The sequence below is a fragment of the Pristiophorus japonicus genome, chromosome 2 (assembly GCF_044704955.1).
Source record: "Pristiophorus japonicus isolate sPriJap1 chromosome 2, sPriJap1.hap1, whole genome shotgun sequence".
NCBI classification, from domain to species: domain Eukaryota; kingdom Metazoa; phylum Chordata; class Chondrichthyes; family Pristiophoridae; genus Pristiophorus; species Pristiophorus japonicus.
The window spans coordinates 42,958,504-42,981,552 of NC_091978.1; the positions used below are offsets into that span (position 1 = coordinate 42,958,504).

The 23,049-nt window shown below is 42.8% G+C and overlaps 1 protein-coding gene across 6 annotated transcripts in view; it reads right to left on the reverse strand.

Moving 5' to 3' along the window:
• ccdc142 (coiled-coil domain containing 142) overlaps positions 1-23,049 on the reverse strand; it is a 192,698-nt gene that overhangs the window by 40,325 nt on the left and 129,324 nt on the right. For all 6 annotated transcript variants that reach the window (XM_070866893.1, XM_070866897.1, XM_070866896.1 and 3 more), the window contains one exon: positions 12,142-12,291. In XM_070866893.1, coding sequence (XP_070722994.1) covers positions 12,142-12,291 — 150 coding nt within the window. The remainder of the gene's footprint in view (positions 1-12,141; positions 12,292-23,049) is intronic.

Genomic DNA, 23,049 nt, shown 5'->3' on the forward strand with positions numbered 1-23,049 from the left:
GACACTTGTGGGATATTGTTACCCATTACATTTCTGCTAAAACCACCTCTTCTTCTACCCTACAGCTTTAAAAAAAAACAGAAATATATATATTTTTTATATTACATAAATAACTTTAATTTAAAGTAATGTTAAATATGTGGTGTATTTTTTCTAGTTTTTAATTGAGTTGTGTGTGTTTGGTGGGTTCTCATTCATAATAGTGGGAACTCCAACTTACGGAGTTCCCATTATTCTGAATGAGAACATACTTTACGGCGATTGGTTACCCAGAGCTATGTGACTGCAGCTTCAGCCCTGTGCACATCCAGTCGTGCACACGCTGTGACGTGCAGTCAGTGGAGGCCTCAGGACCGGGAACTCGCATGGGCGCAGCGGGAACCGGTGCGCATCTTTTTTTTTACTTTTTCTCTCGATCGCCTGTGGAAAGCAGCTGACCGGGATTGCTGGGTCCATAGTATAGTGATTGGAGAAGGCCTGCAAACTGGGAAGTGGATCCCAGTTGCCTTACTTAAAATCTAAAAATCGGATGAATGAACCAAAAAAAAAACACTCCTCAATCATGAAAAATGAGACAACAAACCACAGGCTAATGACAGAGGAAGCCCTGCAAAACATATATACGCTCATAATGTGTCAAATGAGTTAAAATCAAATACTAACACTACATTTATTTTGTAGCAGAAATATGTCTGCTTGGAGGAAGTATAAAAGAGGTCATTCTGGTTCACATGCGTCTAAGACAGAGGAATGTTAATATGAAAACCAATTATGTGCCACTGTGCATGACTGGTTCTCTTATCAAAATATTTTTTCAACTAGTTAGAGTCATCTAATGAAAAATTATTAACTGTGTTAAACAGGGGAGAAAATGTGCAGTAAACAAAACATTGTTAGAATGACAATACTTAAAAATGCAAACAGCAAAATGCCTGTATATTTAAATGGGAAGTTTAACAAATAAGGGATAATGAATTGCTCTGATCACAAAATATATAGCAACATATTGTCCTGGAGTTTTCTGTAAATTTGCACCGAAACAACGTAATCATGACGTCACGTCCATTTGCGGCTAACTGCCCGGTAAAATTAAGCAAAATCCTGTTTCACAAAATAACAAACTGTTCGGAGAAAATAAAGAACTTGCTTTTATAAAGTACCTTTCATGTCCTCCAGACACACCAAAGCATTTCACAACAGATTATTACTTCTAAAGTGTAGTTGCTGTTGTGTAGGCAATCAAGGCAGTCAACTCCTGCACAAGTTACCACCAACAAATAAATGAATGGTCAGATATTTTTTCTGGGTGATATTGGTTGAGGAGTAATGTTGGCCAGGATGCCAGGAGAATTGTAATGGGATCTTTTACATCCACCTGAGCTATCAATTGAGACCCCAGTTTAACATCTTATCTGAAAGAGAGCACTTTCGGCAATGTAACACTCCCTCATTACTACATTGAAGTGTGCTCAAGTCCATAATGGGGTTTGTATCCACAACCTTTTGACTCCAAGGTGATGATGCTATCAACCGAGTCAAGCTGATACTTATTAATAGAAAGTGGAGTTAAAAAATATATATAATTAATATAACTTCGACAGTCAAAGAATACCTGGAGGCCACACCTGGAGTACTGTGTACAGTTCTAATCTCCTTACCTAAGGAAAGATTTGCCTTTGAGGAGTGCAACAAAGGTTCATCAGACTGGTTGCTGCAATGAGGGGATTACTCTACTTGGAGAGATTGAGTAGACTAGGCCCTAGATTCACTAGAGTTTAGAAGAATGAGAGGTGATCTCTGAAACATATAACATTCTTAAGGGGCTTGACACGGCTCATGCTGAGATGATGTTTCCCCTGGCTGGGGAATCTAGAACACGGGGTCATAGTCTCAAAATAAGGGGTCGGCCATTTAGGACTGAGATGAGGAGAAACTTCTTCACTCAGAGGGGGGTGAATCTTTGTTATTCTCCACCCCAGAGGGCTGTCAATGTTCAGTCGTTGAGTATATTCAAGACAAAGTTTGATACATTTTAGGGCACAGAGGGAATTAAGAGATATGGGGATAGTGCGGGAAAGTGGAGTTAAGGTAGAAGATCAGCCATTTAATGGTGGAACAGGCTTAAAAGGCCAAATAGCCTACTACAGCTCCTATTTCTTAAGTTCTTATGTTTTTATAATATTTCTTAGCTCCCTGATTACACCAAGTGAGTAAACCATACCAACCAGAAGATTTTGATTGCCAAGCTTTGATGAGTTAACTGAATCAGTCAGGTACTACACTTGATGTTAATACCCATGGGCTAGCCAGGATTCCTGATCACTAGCCGGAGACTCCTGCCAAAAGTACTTGTGTATGGACAATGGGTGACAAGATGATGACAGTCAAACAGACTGCCAGACTGGGCCTACGACAGGTGGTGAGAACCAACTGGAGGGGAAAACCTACTTGACCTCGTCCTTACCAATCTACCTGTCGCAGATGCATCTGTCCATGACAGCATTGGTAGCATTGACCGCCGCAGTCAGTGTGGGGACGAAGTGCCGTTTTTACACTGAGGACACCCTCCATCGTGTTGTGTGTCACTACCACCGTGCTAAATGGGATAGATTCAGAATAGATCAAGCAGCTCAAAACTTGGCATCCATGAGGCACTGTGGGCCATCAGCAGCAGCAGAATTGTATTTCACCACAATCTGTAACCTCATGGCCCAGCTCATCCCTCACTCTACCATTACCATCAAGCCAGGGGACCAACCCTGGTTCAATAAGGAGGTTAGAAGAGCATGTCAGGAAAAGTACCAGGCGTACCTAAAAATGAGGTGCCAACCTGGGGAAGCTGCAACACAGGACTACATGCATGTTAAAAAGCAGAAGTAGCATGCTATAGACCAGGCTAAGTGATCCCACAATCAACGGATCAGGGGGCTGAAATTCAGGTGCACAAGAAAGCTGAGGCACCTGTGATTTCCTACCTGTTTTTACCGCTGGGAGAGTGGAGATGGCCATCCGATCAACTTTCTGATGATTGGACCGAAAACCGGTTATGAAGGGAGCTGAAGTGCAGCAGCAAGTGAGGTGGAGGGGCTAAATTTAGGGCAGGATCGGGACTCCGCCACAGTCAATCATCGGTGGAGACTTCACAGCGTGTGAGAGTCACCATGCTCTCTCCCCTCCGTTAAAGGGGAGAGAATCAGGTATTTTTAAACTTCAGCTCACTGAGTTTCGGCCAGGCCAGTGGCCTGACACCCAAGAGGGGGTGCCAGGTTGCCTGCTCGGCCGAACCCAGGGGCACAATAGCCCAGCCGACATTGAAGTTGTCTGGCAAAAAAAATTATATGGTGGCCGCGACATTTGGCCCTCCCCTTTAATTTCTGCCGCAGCGCCAGGGCCGAGAGAGAGGAGGCAAGGTGCATGACGGAAAAGGGCGTCAGGGGCACCGCGCAGCGGGGCATCGATTTTTTTTAACCTGAATTTCCGTCGGTGTATTTTTCAGGTGAGGGAGAGCGGCGGTGCCCATTTTGATGACGCGCTCATGGCGGTCATCAGCATCGGGGCGGAATTGGGTACAGGCCGAAAAATCCCTGACCTGAATTTGGGTCGGGGCGGCCAACTGACCACAAAGCGGCAGCCAATTGATTCTGCCGCATGTCCGCCGCAAACGGGCAGCAACGGATCTTTCCGAGACCCTGAATTTTGACCCCCAGATCTCTGCAGTCCTGCCACATCCAGTCGTGAATGGTGGTGGACAATTAAACAACAGGGGGAGGAGGCTCTATGAATATTCCCATCCTCAATGATGGTGGAGCCCAACAGGAGTGAAAAAGGCAAGGCTGAAATGTTTGCAACCATCTTCAGACAGAAGTGCAGAGTGGATAATCCATATCGACCTCCTCCTGAGGTCCCCACCATCACAGAAGCCAGTCATCAGCCAATTCGATTCACTCCATGTGATATCAAGAAATGGCTCAGCGCACTGGATACAGCAAAGGCTATGGGCCCCAACAACATCCCGACTATCGTCCTGAAGACTTGTGCTTCAGAATAAGCCGCATCTCTAGCCAAGCTGTTCCAGTATAGCTAGAACACTGGCATCTATCCAAAAATGTACCATGGCTGCAGTGTGTACCATCTGCAAGATGCACAGCAGCATCTCTCTGACCTCTACTACTTTGAATGACAAGGGCAGCAGGCACATGGGAACACCAACACCTCCAAGTTCCCGTCCTAGTCACACACCATCCTGACTTCGAAGTATATCGTCATTCCTTCATCATCGCTGGGTCAAAATCCTGGAACTCCCTCCACAACAGCATTGTGGGAGTGCCTTCACCACACTGACTTCAGCGATTCAAGGCGGCGACTCACCACCACCTTCTCAAGGACAATTAGGGATGGGCAATAAATGCTGGCCTTGCCAGTGATGCCCACATCCCAGGAACGAATATGCCAACACTAACTATCTGAACTTGCATGTAAAAAAAAGACACTTGGGTGAGGTACCAGTGGGCCCATAGAACCATACTCTTGTACTTACAGCAGAGGTGAGCAGGGGAAGGAAAAAAAGGGTGAAATTTGAGAAAAAAATAATACAGCAGTCCAAAAATGCAAATTAATTTGTGTACCACAAATGGAATATTTGCAGAGTATTAAAATCTCATTTTAAATAAACGTCCTTTCCATTCTGTATTTTACCAAGATCACAAATGGCTACTTTATAGCACCAGTGACTGTACTTAGAGAACATTTTCAGCCTTTGGAATCCTGCATTCAAATGAAAATTAATTATGGCCGTGATCTGGGTTGGACTTTCCTATCCTGCTGAGTGAAGAGGAAGGTTTTAGTGTGGGAGATTTCATTGCATGGGGAAAATTACAATTGAAGCTTTTTTTTTAAAAACAAAAACATGATTGTTGTTCGGAACATGAGGTGCATTTCATCATTTCTTATTCCTGTACTGCAGATATCAGCATATCCGATTCTAAAATATGAAGGAAGAAAGCATTTCATTGAAAAGAGCATTCTACATCAGTTCTGTGTGTTTAAAAAAAAAATTTATACTGCATTTGGAACTCAGAATTTCCAAAAATTCGTATGTTTAATCCATGTCATAAACAACCTGGGAATGAAGGATGCTATTATCCTCATCAGAAAGCAGAACCTGCCAGATGCCATGAAGTCACACAAAATCCAGAAGTTGGGGCTAACCAGGAGTTTGATACAATAACTAATGTGTGTATTTTGCTCTGCTGCACCTCACAAAGTGGATGGGCTCTTGAGGGACTACAAGTTCCAATTACAAATAGAAATATGCAGTGCAACAGAAATTTACTACACTGAATCAACTGATTCATTTTAGAAATCATAATTTGAACATTTAATGAACGTGATTTTAGATTTTACAACAAGCTCATTGTGATTTTCGTGTTCAAATGTCCGACTTAATCCAGTTACAGCATTAGATAAACAGCTGAGCTTAGAAACATAGAAAATAGGTGCAGGAATAGGCCATTCGGCCCTTCGAGCCTGCACCACCATTCAATAAGATCATGGTTGATCATTCACCTCAGTACCCCTTTCCTGCTTTCTCTCCATACCGCTTGATCCCTTTGGCCATATCTAACTCCCTCTTGAATATATCCAATGAACTGGCATCAACAACTCTCTGCGGTAGAGAATTCCACAGGTTAACAACTCTCTGAGTGAAGAAGTTTCTCCTCATCTCAGTCCTAAATAGCTTACCCCTTATCCTAAGACTATGTCCCCTGGTTCTGGACATCCCCAACATTGGGAACATTCTTCCTGCATCTAACCTGTCCAGTCCCGTCAGAATTTTATATGTTCCTATGAGATTCCCTCTCATCCTTCTAAATTCCAGTGAATACAGGCCCATACGATCCAATCTCTCCTCATATGTCAGTCCTGCCATCCCGGGAATCAGTCTGGTGAACCTTCGCTGCACTCCCTCAATAGCAAGAACGTCCTTCCTCAGATTAGGAGACCAAAACTGAACACAATATTCCAGGTGAGGCCTCACCAAGGCCCTGTACAAGTGCAGTAAGACCTCCCTGCCGCTATACTCAAATCCCCTAGTTATGAAGGCTAACATACCATTTGCCTTTTTCACCGCCTGCTGTACCTGCATGCCAACTTTCAATGACTGATGAACCATGATACCCAGGTCTCGATGCACCTCCCCTTTTCCTAATCTGCCGCCATTCAGATAATATTCTGTCGTCGTGTTTTTGCCCCCAAAGTGGATAACCTCACATTTATCCACATTATACTGCATCTGCCATGTATTTGCCCACTCACCTAACCTGTCCAAGTCACCCTGCAGCCTCTTAGCATCCTCCTTACAGCTCACCACCACCCAGCTTAGTGTCATCTGCAAACTTGGGAGATATTACACTCAATTCCTTCATCGAAATCATTGTAAATAGCTGGGGTCCTGGCACTGAGCCCTGCGGCACCCCACTAGTCATTGCCTGCCATTCTGAAAAGGATCCGTTTATCCCGACTCTCTGCTTCCTGTCTGCCAACCAGTTCTCTATCCACGTCAATACATTACCCCCAATACCATGTGCTTTAATTTCGCACCAATCTCTTGTGTGGGACCTTATCAATAGCCTTTTGAAAGTCCAAATACACCACATCCACTGGTTCTCCCTTGTCCATTCTACGAGTTACATCCTCAAAAAAATTCCAGAAGATTTGTCAAGCATGATTTCCCTTTCATAAATCCATGCTGACTTGGACCGATCCTGTTACTGCTTTCCAAATGTGCTGCTATTTCATCTTTAATAATTGATTCCAACATTTTCCCCACTACTGATGTCAGGCTAACCAGTCTATAATTACCTGTTTTCTCTCTCCCTCTTTTTTTTAAAAAGTGGTGTTACATTAGCTACCCTCCAGTCCATAGGAACTGACCCAGAGTCGATTGACTGTTGGAAAATGATCACCAATGCATCCACTATTTCTAGGGCCACTTCCTTAAGTACTCTGGGATGCAGAGTGGAGGAAAGGAAATAAATGGGAGGAGGATAGAAGCTGTTCACTTATTAAAATGTTGCTGTTTCTTGATAAATTTTACAATACGATTACAATCTTCCGACAATTATATTTAAAGATATATTAAATGTTGTAGACTCATAATGCTGTGCAAGAGAAGTGTACATCTATCGAGACAGAAAAGAGCAAGAGAAACAAATGAGAAGATGGAAAGCAACATAAGCATAGGAAGCGAAAGAAAATTAAAAACTTATTTTAAATGTTACTTAAAACTCACCCAACACAAAAGAAATAAACACTTCAAGTTAAGACTGCAAATGTGCTATTGATAGTACATGGGGGGAGCGGCAAGCAACGGCCTGGGAGCGGCGTGGCGGCCCCAACCTGCGAGGTAACATCTGCGGCGGGTTGGGGCCTTAAAAGACGCGGCGAGCGGCGGCCTGGGAGCAGCATGGCAGCCCTGACCTGTGGGGGAACATCAGCAGCAGGTCGGGGCCTGAAAAGGAGCGTACCACTCCAGGGAGCAACGCGAGCTGGTGCAGGAGGGCGACAGCTGTGAAGAGGGCGACTGGATTGGATGTCACCATAACCCAGGTTGGTGATTGGAGTGTGGGCAGGTACAGCAGGAGCGGTGAGGCTGAGGCAAGAGATTGCAGAGTGATGTGATCGGGGCCCAGGAGAGGCGTGAGTTCTGGGCCAAGAAGAGGCATGGGCCCAGGGGCAACACGGGCCAGCCCACACTGCGATATGTGTGCGCGCTTGGTCCGTGCAGCAGAGCTGGTCTCCAGTCGTCTTGGTTAATCCTTGCAACTGGACCAAGACCTAGCTCTGTCAAGCCCGTGTGGTGGCTGGTGTGCAACGGTCATCACACATTAAAAACATCCACGTACAGGCATCTTCCACCCTTCAATATGCAGTTCGGGACCTGGAATATTAGGTCCTTCATTGAAACACCTGTGAACTCATCGAACTCATCCTTCTTTGGCGTGGAAGCAAATCATTCTCGATTCGAGGGACCGCCTAAGAAGGAGAGGATGACTCTTGATAATGATTGTAATTTTCATAGTCTCAGAGATTTAAATGGATTTTAGTCAATTTATGTTGAATTCACTCCAAAATCTAAATACAAGCTGGATGGTTGTCCCTGCTGTATAATTAACTATTACTACCAGACAGCTTGTAGAATTAAACATAGGAATGTTTGTAAATTCTGAATTCCAAATGTAGTAACAAAAGCATACAAACAAAAAGTGATGTAGAATGCACTTTTAAATAAAATGCTTTCTTCCTTCATATTTTAGAATCGGATATGATGTATCTTATTCGGCCCCTGCAGATACCAAGAAAATTATTTTATCGTCAGTTCCAAAATTGCGCAATCATGTTCCAAACAATCATTAAAAAAAAGCTCCAACTGTCATTTTCCCATGCAATTAAACACCTCGCTCTAAAACCTTCCGTTGCACTCAGCAGGATAGGAAGGTCCAACCCAGAGATCTCCACAGATCTCTTTCCTTAATCAACCCGCCAAGAGGCACATTTGATAAGATACGCTCAACTATATCGGGCTTCTACTAAAATAGTTCTTGTGTTTTTCCTCTGCTGTTTCAAACTATTTCCGATTCATTGTCTTTTGTGTACTATCATAAATCTCAAATTGCACAAAAATGTATAAGAAGATTGTAACTCTCCTGCAAGTGTGCTCCTGTTCTCTCGCCCTGCCATCCTCAAAAAAATGTGTTCACAGTAGATTAGTTAAAAAAACAAGTGTGAACTCATGACTTTGTGCTGAATGACTGGTTAAGGTTAGCACATTGTACCACTGCTTCCCATACGACTATATTTGTGGCGTTGTGTGTTCAATTTGAACATTTTACATCAATACGATTAGGATGTGGGTTTTTTCAGCTTAGTCTTCTTCTCAGGCAGTCCCCCGGAGTCGAGGATGATTTGCTTTCACACTAAAATGAGTTCTAAGGTGACTGATGAGACCAATGTGTGATGTACAGTCTCTGTCACAGGTGGGGCAGACAGTGGTTGTTTTGTCGTACGCTCCTTCCGCGTGCTCCCGCTGAAGAGACTCGAAATGTTGGGTGCCTTCTCGGGTGCTCCTCTTCCACTTTGAGAAGGAAGTAAATATGAGCTGATTTTCCTTTCCCATGTATCTGGGGAACACTCAGTTCCCACGTGCAAAGGGGAGGGAAAAAAAAGGCAGAGATCCGTGATGCTGGGTCTCCACCTTCTTTACATTGCCCAATTTCCTGGGAAGACATCAAGAGGGAGCAGAGTGCTTGTGCCTGTAGCATTCGTAAGCAAGGGAAGGCTATGTAAATGAGATAGGAGACTGTATACAAGCTCTCTGCCTCATTTTTCTCTATGGTTGCATGGCGGGCAACCAGCAGGGTGAATCTGAGAAGAACAGGCAGCAAGGCTAGGGAGGCCTAAAAGGCAAGTGGTACGTTTTTTTAAAAAATAAACAGCTCCTGCGATACTCAGGGCTGGAAGGCCCCAGAACCAGTGGACATTACCGCTGCTGCGGACCTCTCAGCTGGATATCTACCCAAATTTTGGGTGCAGTCCCTTGGGGAACGTTGGTTGTATGTTAGTGACCTATATCAAGAAATCCAGGCAGATTCATGTCATATCAGGCAGAGTACACTTTGGCAGGGGGAGGAGAAGGAAGCAATATTGACGCCATACTGATTTCATTCCTTGCTCAGGTTTCCACTGGTATTTTCCCCCATTCAAAATGGGAAACCTATATGTCTGGGAGTCTGCAGAAAATTATTATTTCTATGTTAACTCATGGAAATTCCATCTCCCATCCCGTTCTATAGAAATCCAACACGGAGATTCAAATGTAAAGCACCTTAGCGAGTCTAAAGTGCTATTTTAGCACCAGGTTGCTATAGACAGTCATTTCTATCTTAACTTTGCTCTAGATTTATAGTAGACTAGTCTCATTTTAGATATTATAATGCCTTGTTGTGGAATTTTAGAAACATAGAAAATAGGTGCAGTAGTAGGCCATTCGGCTCTTCGAGCCTGCACCACCATTCGATAAGATCATGGCTGATCATTCCCTCAGTACCACTTTCCTGCTTTCTCTCCATACCCCTTGATCCCTTTAGCCATTAGGGCCATATCTAACTCCCTCTTGAATATATCCAAGGAACTGGCCTCAACAACTGTCTGCGGTAGGGAATTCCACAGGTTAACAACTCTCTGAGTGAAGAAGTTTCTCCTCATTGTAATGTTTGTAAGCTGGTAATGCTTGTAGCTCCATACTGTGGATGTGGACGTATTGTATACTGCAACTGCAGAGTTATAATAAACAGAACCAGGCAGCTTCCGGCCAGAGCAGTCTGCCATCTTAGGAAGCTGTGTGTGTGTGCTCTGTGAAGATATGACACACATCTCAGTTCCAAATGGCCTACCCCTCATCCTAAGACTGTGTCCCCTGGTTCTGGACTTCCCCAACATCGGGAACATTCTTCCTGCATCTAACCTGTCCAGTCCCGTCAGAATCTTATACGTTTCTATGAGATCCCCTCTCATCCTTCTAAACTCCAGTATATAAAGGCCCAGTCAATCCAGTCTCTCCTCATACGTCAGTCCCGCCATCCTGGGAATCAGTCTGGTGAATCTTCGCTGCACTCCCTCAATAGCAAGAACGTCCTTCCTCAGATTAGGAGTCCAAAACTGAACACAATATTCCAGATGAGGCCTCACCATGGCCCTGTACAACTGCAGTAAGACCTCCCTGCTCCTATACTCAAATCCCCCAGCTATGAAGGCCAACATACCATTTGCCTTCTTCACCGCCTGCTGTACCTGCATGCCAACTTTCAATGACTGTTGAACCATGACACCCAGGTCTCGTTGCACCGCCCCTTTTCCTAATCTACTGCCATTCAGATAATATTCTGCCTTCGTGTTTTTGCCCCCAAAGTGGATAACCTCACATTTATCTACATTATACTACATCTGCCATGCATTTGCCCACTCACCCAACCTGTCCAAGTCACCCTGCAGCCTCTTAGCGTCCTCCTCATAGCTCACACCGCCACCCAGTTTAGGGTCATCTGCAAACTTGGAGATATTACATTCAATTCCTTCATCTAAATCATTAATGTATATTGTAAGGAGCTGGGGTCCCAACACTGAGCCCTGCGGCACTAGTCACTGCCTGCCATTCTGAAAAGGACCCGTTTATCCTGACTCTTGCTTCCTGTCTGCCAACCAGTTCTCTATCCTCGTCAGTATATTACCCTCAATACCATGTGCTTTGATTTTGCACACCAATCTCTTGTGTGGGACCTTGTCAAAAGCCTTTTGAAAGTCCAAATACACCACACATCCACTGGTTCTCCCTTGTCCACTCTACTAGTTACATCCACAAAAAATTCCAGAAGATTTGTCAAGCATGATTTTCCTTTCATAAATCCATGCTGACTTGGACCGATCCTGTCACTGCTTTCCAAATGCGCTGCTATTTCATCTTTAAAAATTGATTCCAACATTTTCTCCACTACTGATGTCAGGCTAACCGGTCTATAATTACCCGCTTTCTCTCTCCCTCCTTTTTTAAAAAGTGGTTTTACATTAGCTACCCTCCAGTCCATAGGAACTGATCCAGAATTGGAAAATGATCACCAATGCATCCACTATTTCTATGGCCTCTTCCTTAAGTACTCTGGGATGCAGACTATCAGGCCCCGGGATTTATTGGCCTTCAATCCCATCAATTTCCCTAACACAATTTCTCGCCTAATAAAGATATCCTTCAGTTCCTCCTTCTCACTAGACCCTCGGTCCCCTAGTATTTCCGGAAGGTTATGTGTGTCTTCCTTCGTGAATACAGAACAAAGTATTTGTTCAACTGGTCTGCCATTTCTTTGTTCCCCATTATAAATTCACCTGAATCTGACTGCAAGGGACCTACGTTTCTTTTGTCACTTTAGTCTTAAGTAAAACCATTTGTTATGTAAGAAATTAAAATTATGTTTGTCATTAATGTAGAGCATTAGTTATGGATTGGGCAGCTAAACAAGCATCTTGCTGAAACAATTGACTCAGTTTACAATTGAAGTTAAGCTTTAAAGAATTAAAAGCCAGATTCCTTACATTGAAGATGGCTGCAGCATCACCGAGTTCTTTTACAAGTGCTGTTACTTGAGCCAACAGCAAAGTCTCCTGGATTCCTTGGCTACTCACTTCTTCAGTGCATAAGGTTTCTGCAAGCCGCAACATCTTCGATGCCATCGCTCTGAGAAGCTAGTTAGGAAAGAAATAGGTTATAAGCAATTGCAAGACTTTTTTGGTTTCTTTTGGAACAAAGTAAACCAAGTATATGTACTGTATTGAAGACTCCCTAATTGCTGTGAAATGTAAACATTCAATATATCAAAAGTATAAACAACAACTGGCAGAGAAATATAATTGTACCAGGAATAAGCTAATTTCAATAGGGGTGAATATAAATCTGAGTCAATACTAATTTTGGTTGGTTGGAACAGGCTGGACCTCTTATTAAATTATAAAATTCCTTGCTAAAAAAAGAATCTACAACTAAATTAATGAAAATTGCACCTAAGCTGGTGTTGATTCCACGGACTTTAAATAGCTATTTTAGCAACTTAGATGATGCTGAGAGTTCAGTCTGGGCAGTTTTGGACAAATTCAAGTTAATATTCAAACAATTTGCATATTGCTAGTTACTTTTCTGTACTGTCTACTATATTATAAACCAGAGTTTTTTTCAACTTTAAGTTTAAAGAATTTCAAATTATACTGCAACTTGAAAACCTTTTCCCTAAAATGATCATACTACACAACAACAACTTGCATTTATATAGTACCCAACACCAAATTGGCAATTTCTTTAAAGCATTTCACTGTGGATTATGTTGTGATTACATCAAATACACAGCATTAATGAAACAAGCAAAGTATACTATGTACTCTGCTACTACTGCTGCTGCCATCAGTTTCAAAATAAAATAAAGAACAAATAAGAATGTAATGCAGCTCTGATTAATACCAACGCACCAGGGTGTTACAACTTCTACAACTTATTTAAATTGCATAATTACAGATCTTTTCTTGTCTTGTCTTTAGTACTGAGTTTGACTTCTACAGGACATTTTAAAATCTCTGTCTTTGATCTTTACGAGCTGCTGCAGAATACAAATGGCAGGTGAAATTTTGTATGTTCTCCATTACATTACTTTAAGCTAGTTGTGAACAGATCCCTACAGGCTGAAGTATTAACTGGTCTGCTGTTACTGTGGCCCTGATATTTACAGGGAGGCCGGAAATGGCCGAGGAACCCAGCAGGGCCAGGGTCGTGGAGATTCTGCCGAGTTTAACAGCAAAACTTCATTATCATTTTCTTCTTTCCTTTCCCATCTAGCAGCCTGTCAAATTGACAGCCTGGCTGGCTGCCGGGCGAGAAAACCAGTGGTGGGGCAAATGGGGAACCTCTCTTGCAAGTAAAGCACATCACTGATGTTCAATCCTAACACACTCTAGAGCAACATCCAACATGATAGCACCATTTTACTGTACTGATTAAGCCCCTGAAATACGACATCCAAGTAAGCACCTTCTTTTGTTTGAATGGAAAACCTCCCTCCCACCAGTGCGGATATCGTGCACCTAAATTTTGCGTCTCCCAGCTCCTCAGTTTGTACTACAAAGAAATTCCTGTGTTCCAACTAACTCTACTTCACTGCTTCCCAAATGTCATAGTTTATTAATTATGAATAATAATATAAAATTAAAACTATAAAAAAAGATTAAACGTTGACTTTAAAATGAAAACTGAATTACACCTATATGTTCTGACCCATTTATCCCCACCCTCTAACCCTGCTTTATTTGAAGACAACACTTGGTCCCTGAATACAACAGATGGGAGATCGATTAGTATGGTATATAAAAATATACAAATTACAAAATGTAAATATGTGTTTTTTATTATATTATTCTTTGACAGAAGCTCCCAAACCTCTACCACCTAGAAGGACAAGGGCAGTAGGCACTTGGGAACACCATCACCTGCTAGTTCCCCTCCAAGTTACACAACATCCGGACTTGGAAATATATCACCGTTCCTTCATCGTCGCTGGGTCGAAATCCTGGAACTCCCTCCCTAACATCACTGTGGGAGTACGCGGACACGATGGGCCGAAATGGCCTCCTTCTGCGCTGTAAATTTCTATATTTCTATAAGGGCAGGAGTAGGCCATTTGGCCCCTCAAGCCTGCTCCGCCATTCAATAAGATCATGGCTGATCTGATCTTGGCCTCAACTCCACTTTCCAGCTCGCTCCCCATAACCCCCGACTTCCCTGTAGTTCCAAAATCTGTCTATCTCCATCTTAAATATATTCAATGACCCAGCCTCCACAGCTCTTTGGGGTAGAGAATTCCAAAGATTCATGACCCTCAGAGAAGAAATTCCTCCTCATCTCCGTTTTAAATGGGAAACCCCTTATTCTGAACCAAGGCCCCCAAATCTAGACTCCCCCACGAGGGGAAACATCCTCTCTGCATCTAGCCTGTCAAGCCCTCTCAGAATATTATGGCCAAGAAATCCCGGCCTCCCTGGGTCTGTACAGAGTGTCTATGGACCCGTGAAGGCAACGCAAAAGCCGGTTTTCAGCGCACATTTCGCATGCGCTGAAAACCAGCTTTTCTGATCTGTCAAGCTCCATTTCGGGAGCGAGGACATTTGCAAGGGCAAGAATGCGGGATTTACCCATATCTTGCCCAGCAAATGTCCTCAAAACTCTTGCGCCTGATAAAATCAGGCACTTAGCCTACTTTTACAGGCGTAAAAGTCTTAAAACACACTTAAAACATAAAAAATAAAATTAAAAATACACATTTTATTTTTAAAAACCCTGCCCATTACGTTAAATTTATTTTAAACCATAATTAAAAAAACATTTTAAAAATCGGGGAAAAAATTCAGATATTTATTAACTTTAATTTCAATTAATTTTTAATTATGTGAGGTATGTTTTTTATTTTTTATTTGGTGTTCTTGTGTTTGTTTTTTTCTCTCAGTGAATAGCAATGAGAACTGGTAGATACTGAGCTCTCATTGCTATTAATTGAGAATACTGTACCTGATTGGCTGAGCAGTCACACGTGACTGCACCTTCTGCGTGGGAACATGGAGGGTGGGAGCTTGCTTCACAGCGCGGGAAGAGAAGGCTTCCCCACCGGAATCCAGGGCGCCTCCGTGACCACCAAGTAATTTCGTAAAAATTCTCCGGTCGGAGGCAATTGCCCGTGGGAAGCCTCCAACCGGAATTTCAGGGCCATTATGTTTCAATAAGATCATCTCTCATTCTTCTAAACTCCAATGAATATAGCCCAACCTTTCTTCATAAGACAACCCCTTCATCTCCGGAATCAACCGAGTGAACCTTCTCTGAACTGCCTCAAATGCAAGTATATCCCTCCTTAAATAAGGAGACCTAAACTGTACGCAGTACTCCAGGTGTGGTCTCACCAATGCCCTGTACAAGTTGTAGCAGGACTTCCCTACTTATATAATCCATCCCCCTTGCAATCAAGGCCAACATTCCATTTGCCTTCCTAATTACTTGCTGTACCTGCATACTAACTTTTTGTGTTTCATGTACCTTCACCATGCAGACTGCAGCAGTTCAAGGCGGCGGCTCACCACCACCTTCTCAAGGGCAATTAGGGATACGCAATAAATGCTGGCCTAGCCAGCAACACCCACATCGCAAGAACAAATGAAAGATAAATTCTGCGATACAGACATGTGCACCTATTCTGCCTTTTCTCAAATCAACTCGTGATGTGCCATGAAGAACACTGCTTGTACAGTAATAGTGCAGTGAGATGTCAACCAAATAGTTATTTTAAAGCCCACACACAATTACTGACCTTGTGTGGTACAATATTTCAATATTTCATTTTAGGAGTGGCAACACAGAGGAAAAAATGGATCAAGTGATAAAAAAAAATTTAAAGATTTTTTTGTTAAGCACTGCTTTTTTCACTGCAGGTTTAAAATGATCCCATCATCTGTAGTGATCAATCAAAATAATTTCTTCCCTAGCTTCAAAAGCAGAATACTGACATCCCAATGCAAAATGGCACCAGAAGCAGATGCAAATGGAGTTTCCAGCGTTTATTCAGCAACATAAACTGGCAGTACGCTGCTCACACTGATTCACGTCACAACAGATTTTAGACCAGTATTGGATACATCTTTCAATATGATTAATTTGAGAGTCAAAATGAAAATACCTCAATTTGTTTATTGTTGTCTAGTCTATTATTATATGGTTGTTTTAACTTTTCTCGTAACTTTCATAACTGCAAAATAATTCCCATTGATTTCATCATACGAATCATGTGGCACAATTATTCTGTAGCACTATCACATTTGCTAATATTGCTGAGCCATCACAGGCCTAGTCATAAAAGAAACACAGATGGTTGTTACTGAGTACAAGGCTGTAATTTTAGCAATAGGTGGTTGAAGGACAGTGAAGTGCTCAAGCTTGTAGTTTATGGCATCATCTGTACACTTTGAGCACTCACTCCCCAAGCATGAATTACTCCATCTACTGGAGCTGGAAAGCAAAAGAAATTTGTAATTTACTACTCATTTATTCCGAGATTTGAAGATGACGATTGAGCTAGCTGAGGTGGCATGGAAGGAAAAATTGACACAGGATTCAGAGCAGCAGCGAGATTTTTTTTTTGAAAAAAGATTGCGAAAGGACAGAATAAGTATACTCCATTAAAAAAGAAATGACGACGAACAGTTTTAGGATGGATAAATATTGAGGTTACAAGCCAATTAAATATGAGTGGGACCTCAGAGGAAAGGATTGCAGATGATAAATACATAGAACACAGCACAGAAGGAGGCTAATCGGCTCATCGTGCCGGTACCGGCTCTTTGGTAGAGCTATCCAATTAATCCCAGTCCCCTGCTCTTTCCCCATGGCCCTGTAAATTCTTTTCCTCAAGTATTCATCCAATTCTCTTTTGAAAGTTACAAATGAATCTGCTTCCACCACCTTATCAGGCACTGCATTCCAGATCACAACAACACGCGGTGTAAAAAAACGGTTCCCGATGTCGCCTCTGGTTCTTTTGGCCAATCACCTTAAAGCTGTGTCCTCTGGTTACTGACACTTCAGCCACTAAATAGTTTCTCTTTATTTACTCTATCAAAACCATTCATGATTTCGAACACCTCTATCAAATCGCCTCTTCACCTTCTCTGCTCCAGGGAGAACGACCACAGCTCTTCTAGTCTCTCCACATTACTGAAGACCCGCATCCTTGGTATCATTCTAGTAAGTCCCTTCTGCACCCTCTTCAAGACCTTGACATCCTTCCTAAAGTGTTGTGCCTAGAACTGAACACAATACTGCAGCTGAGGACTAAACCAGTGTTTTATAAAGGGATAGCATAACTATCTGGCTTTTATATTATATGCCTCTATTAATAAAGCCAAGGGCCCCATATGTTTTTTTAAACAGCCTTCTCAACTTGTCCTGCAACCTTCAAAGATTTGTGTACATACACACCCAGGTCTCTATGTTCTTGCACCCCATTTAAAATTGTACCATTTAGTTCAAATTGCCTCTCCCCATTTTTCCTGAATGAGGGAGGAACATTCCCTAGAAATTATATTTTAGAGCTCTATTGAGTGTGCATGTGTACCGGGCGACTGGATGGCGGCCAATATGGTACCCATTTACAATCCTGGTAATTACAGGACCATTCGGCTTAACATCAGGGACAGGGAAACGTTTAAGAGGCTTGAATTAAGGATGGAAATACCATATATCTGGTTGGAGAGAAAATAGTGAGAAGTAGCCAGTGCAGATTTCAAAATGAACAATCGTGCTTGGCATATCCCATAGAAAAGTTAGTTTTTGGGCTAGAAAGTGGTCTATTCGAGATAATAGTATTTTTTCGGCATTTTTTGCCTAAAATACCGTTAAAAATACCGCTATTTTTTAAAGGGGTAAAATTTGCAACAAAATGCACCCGATGATAAAAATCGCGTTGCACGAAGATTTGCGATGGAAACTGTGGTCCTCGCCAACTTTAGTCTGAGGCCGATTACCGTTAAAAAGACAGGCCCTGGGAGGGGGGAAAACCACACACAAAAAATTACAAAAAACAAAAAATCAAAAATCACAACACATTTACAAGACCCTTATAATTAAGTAATCGCTGCAAAAGAATGAAAAAATAAAAACTTTAACTTACCTTTTTTACAGGTCTTCATACTTACCGCTGTTTCTGGGGCTGCAACGCAGCTTTTTACCTGGCATTTTTTTCGCGCAGAATAAAGGTGCGTCGAACGGCCAATGCTTTTTTTGGTGTTGTATGACAGCGGTCTGCTTTTCAGTGGTATTTCAAAACCGTCGGTGCACAACTGTGGCCAATTTAGGCGAGCACCTTTTAATGTCAAAAAAGATGAAATGTCGCCAAAAAAATGGGCGCAAGACTAGCCAATTTCTAGCCCTTTATTTTTTTTATTTTTTTGCAGCGATTAGATAGTCTTGTAAATGTTTTTGGAATCTTTTTTGGAATTTATTTTGCCCCCCTCCCAAGGCCTCTCTTGCTGCGCTCCCGGCCCTGGACTAAAGTTGCCGAAACTCGCATTTTGCGCCGCAAATGCTCGTGCAACACCTCCCTTACCGATGCGGCGCAGATGTAAAGGTCGATAGCTCGGCCGAAAAACAGCAGCACAGTGAAAACGGTAAGTTTCACGTATTGCTACCAGTTTCGCCAAAAAACCCCGCAAGCCGTAAATCCGGCCCTTAGTATTTCTAGTTCTGGTAATTCCAATATTTAGCCTGAATTAGGATGGAATGAATAACCTAAACTGCCTCGCTCTCTACTTTCTCTTGCATCTCCCCTTACATCGTCTACAACCTCATCTTGTCCATCAGATGCACTTCCCATTTCTTTGACCCCCCTCATTCCCACAGAACTGCTCACCAACAATGTATGCTTCCCCCATTGCACGGCTCATTCAAATTTTAGCGTATGCCTGATATCTACAATGTAAAAGCGGGTGAGCGGCCAGTTAGCGGGAACATTTCTCACCACCCCATCCCTTCCTGGTCCCCATGCTCGCCGACATTGTAAATGGTTCCCTCTCCGAAGATATTGTCTCCCTCCCATTCAAAACCATCATCATCCATCCCTTCTCACCAAAAAAAACTTCATAATCGGTCCTTTCTAAAAAATAAATCTCGATCCCTTTGTCTTTGCAAACTTCTGCCCAAGTTCTAATCTCCTTTTCCTCTTCAAAGTCAGTGAGTGTTGTTGCAAATCCAATCCATGCCCACCTTTCTCACAACTCCCTACTTGAATTCCTTCAATCAGGTTTTCATCCCTGTCATAACACTGAAACACACTCAACCTAAGTCATAAATTATATCCTCTGTGATTGTGACTGTAGTGCATTATCCCTCCTCAATCTCACTGCAGCCGTTGACATGGTCGACCACACCATGCTCCTCCAACGCTTTTCTTCCATTGTTCAGCTCCGTGATTCCACACTTAAGTATTCTATTGTACCCAGAGCATCTCTAGCAATGGCTTCTCTTCCTGCCCAGGCACCATTGCCTCTGGAGTCCCAAAAGGATCTACCCCAGCTTTCCTCCTCTTGTCCACCTACATGCTGTCCCATGGCAATATAATCCGCAGACACAGCATCAGCTTCCACATTTACGTTCATGTCACTTATTCTAACTTCCACAACTTGAGATGACAAACAGCAAAGTCTAAAAGGTACTTTTGTTTTACTTTTAATTCAGATCACTAAAATACTCAAATAACCTTGTGAGTACAGAATACAATATCTAAAAGCTAAGATATTCCTCTGTATAATTCAGTAACAAGCTACATGGCACACCCTCAAAGCCTCCCTGATGAAGTGCAACATCCCCACCGACACCTGGGAGTCCCTGGCCAAAGACCGCCCTAAGTGGAGGAAATGCATCCGGGAGGGTGCTGAGCACATCGAGTCTTGTCGCCGAGAGCATGCAGAAATCAAGCGCAGGCAGCGGAAAGAGCCTGCGGCAAACCAGTCCCACCCTCCCTTACCCTCAACGACTATCTGTCCCACGTGTGACAGGGACTGTGGCTTTCGTATTGGACTGTTCAGTCACCTAAGGACTCATTTTAAGAGTGGAAACAAGTCTTCCTCAATTCCGAGGGACTGCCTATGATGATGATGACATGGTACAGTAACACTGGTTGTCAAATCAAGTAACTTAATTTAGTTGGAGGGTGAGAATGTTGGTTCTCAAACCAGTGGCCTAAGCTTAAATAAAGAAGATTACAAAGGTACGAGGGCAAAGTTGGCTAAAGTGGACTGGGGAAATAGATTAAATTATGGGTCGGTTGATGAGCAGTGGCAGACATTTAAGGAGATATTTCATAATGCGCAACAAAAATATATCCCAATGAGAAAGAAAGACTGTAACAGAAGGGATAACCATCCGTAGCTAACTAAGGAAATAAGGGATGATATCAAATTGAAAACAAGGGCATACAATGTGGCCAAGTCTAGTGGGAGGCCTGAGGATTAGGAAACTTTTAAAGGCCAGCAAAGAATGACTAAAAACATGATAAAGAGAGGGAAGATAGATTATGAAAGTAAACTAGCATAAAATTTAAAAACAGATAGCAAGAGTTTCTATAGGTATATAAAAAGGAAAAAGGTGGCTAAAGTAAATGTTGGTCCCCTAGAGGATGAGACTGGGGAATTAATAATGGAGAACAGGGAAATGGCAGCAACATTGAACAAATATTTTGTATCGGTCTTCACGGTAGAAGTCACTAAAAACATTCCAATAGTGGATAAGCAAGGGGCTGTCGGGAGGGAGGAACTTAATACAATCGTTAATGAAGAGTTACTCGGTAAAATAATGGGACTAAAGGCAGACAAGTCCCCTGGACCTGATGGCTTACATCCTAGGGTTTTAAAAGAAGTGGCTGCAGATATAGTGAATGCATTGTTTGTAATCTCCCAAAATTCCTTGGATTCTGGGGCGGTCCCAGCGGTTTGGAAAACCGCAAATGTAACACCCCTATTTAAAAAAGGAGGCAGATAAAAAGCAGGAAACTATAGAACAGTTAGCCTAACATCTGTCATTGGGAAAATGCTGGAGTCCATTATTAAGGAAACCGTAGCAGTACATTTGGAAAAGCATAATTCATTCAAGCAGAGTCATCATGGTTTTATGAAAGGGAAATTATGTTTGACAAATTTGCTGGAGTTCTTTGAGGATGTAATGAGCAGAGTGGATAAGGGGGAACCAGTGGATGTGTTGTATTTAGATTTCCAGAAGGCATTCGATAAGGTGCCACATAAAAGGTTACTGCACAAGATAAATGTTCATGGGGTTGGGGGTAATATATGAGCATGGATAAAGGATTGGCTAACTAACAGAAAACATAGAAACATAGAAAATAAGTGCAGGAGTAGATCATTCGGCACTTTGAGCCTGCACCTCCAGTCAATAAGATCATGGCTGATCATTCCCTCAGCACCCCTTTCCTGCTTTCTCTCCATACCCCTTGATCCCTTTAGCCATAAGGGCCATATCTAACTCCCTCTTGAATATATCCAATGAATTGGCATCAACAACTCTCTGCGGAAGGTAATTCCACAGATTAACAACTCTCTGAGTGAAGAAGTTTCTCCTCATCTCAGTCCTAAATGGCCTACCCCTTATCCCAAGACTGTGTCCCCTGGTTCTGGACTTCCCCATCATCGGAAACATTCTTCCCGCATCTAACCTGTCCAGTCCCATCAGAATCTTATAAGTTTCTATGAGATCCCCTCTCATCCTTCTAAACTCCAGTGTATAAAGGCCCAGTTGATCCAGTCTCTCCTCAAATGTCAGTCCCGCCATCCCAGGAATGAGTCTGGTGAACCTTTGCTGCACTCCCTCAATAGCATGAACGTCCTTCCTCAGACCAAAACTGAACACAATATTCCAGGTGAGGCCTCACCAAGGCCCTGTACAACTGCAGTAAGTCCTCCCTGCTCCGATAATCAAATCCCCTAGCTATGAAGGCCAACATACCATTTGCCTTCTTCACTGCCTGCTGTATTTGCATGCCAACTTTCAATGATTGATGAACCATGACACCCAGGTCTCGTTGCACCTCCTCCTTTCCTAATCTGCCGCCATTCAGATAATATTCTACCTTTGTGTTTTTGCCACCAAAGTGGATAACCTCAAATTTATCCAAATTATACTGCATCTGCCATGCATTGGCCCACTCACCTAACCTGTCCAAGTCACCCTGCAGTCTTTTAGCATCCTCCTCACAGCTCACACCGCCATCCAGCTTAGTGTCATCTGCAAACTTGGAGATATTACACTCAATTCCTTCATCTAAATCATTGATGTATATTGTAAAGAGCTGGGGTCCCAGCATTGAGCCCTGCGGCACCCCACTAGTCACTGCCTGCCATTCTGAAAAGGATCCGTTTATCCCGACTCTCTGCTTCCTGTCTGTCAACCAGTTCTCTATCCACGTCAGTACATTATTCCCAATACCATGTGCTTTGATTTTGCACACCAATCTCTTCTGTGCGATCTCGTCAAAAGCCTTTTGAAAGTCCAAATACACCACATCCACTGGTTCTCCCTTATCCACTCTACTAGTTACATCCTCAAAAAATTCCAGAAGATTTGTCAAGCATGATTTCCCTTTCATAAATCCATGCTGACTTGGACCGATCCTGTCACTGCTTTCCAAATGTGCTGCTATTTCATCTTTAATAAATGATACCAACATTTTCCCCACAACTGATATCAGACCAACCGGTCTATAATTACCGGTTTTCTCTCTCCCCTCCTTTTTTTAAACAGTGGTGTTACATTAGCTACCCTCTAGTCCATAGGAAACAGAGAGTCGGGATAATTGGGTCATTTTCAGGTTGGCAAACAGTGACCCAGGGATCGGTGATGGGTCCTCAACTATT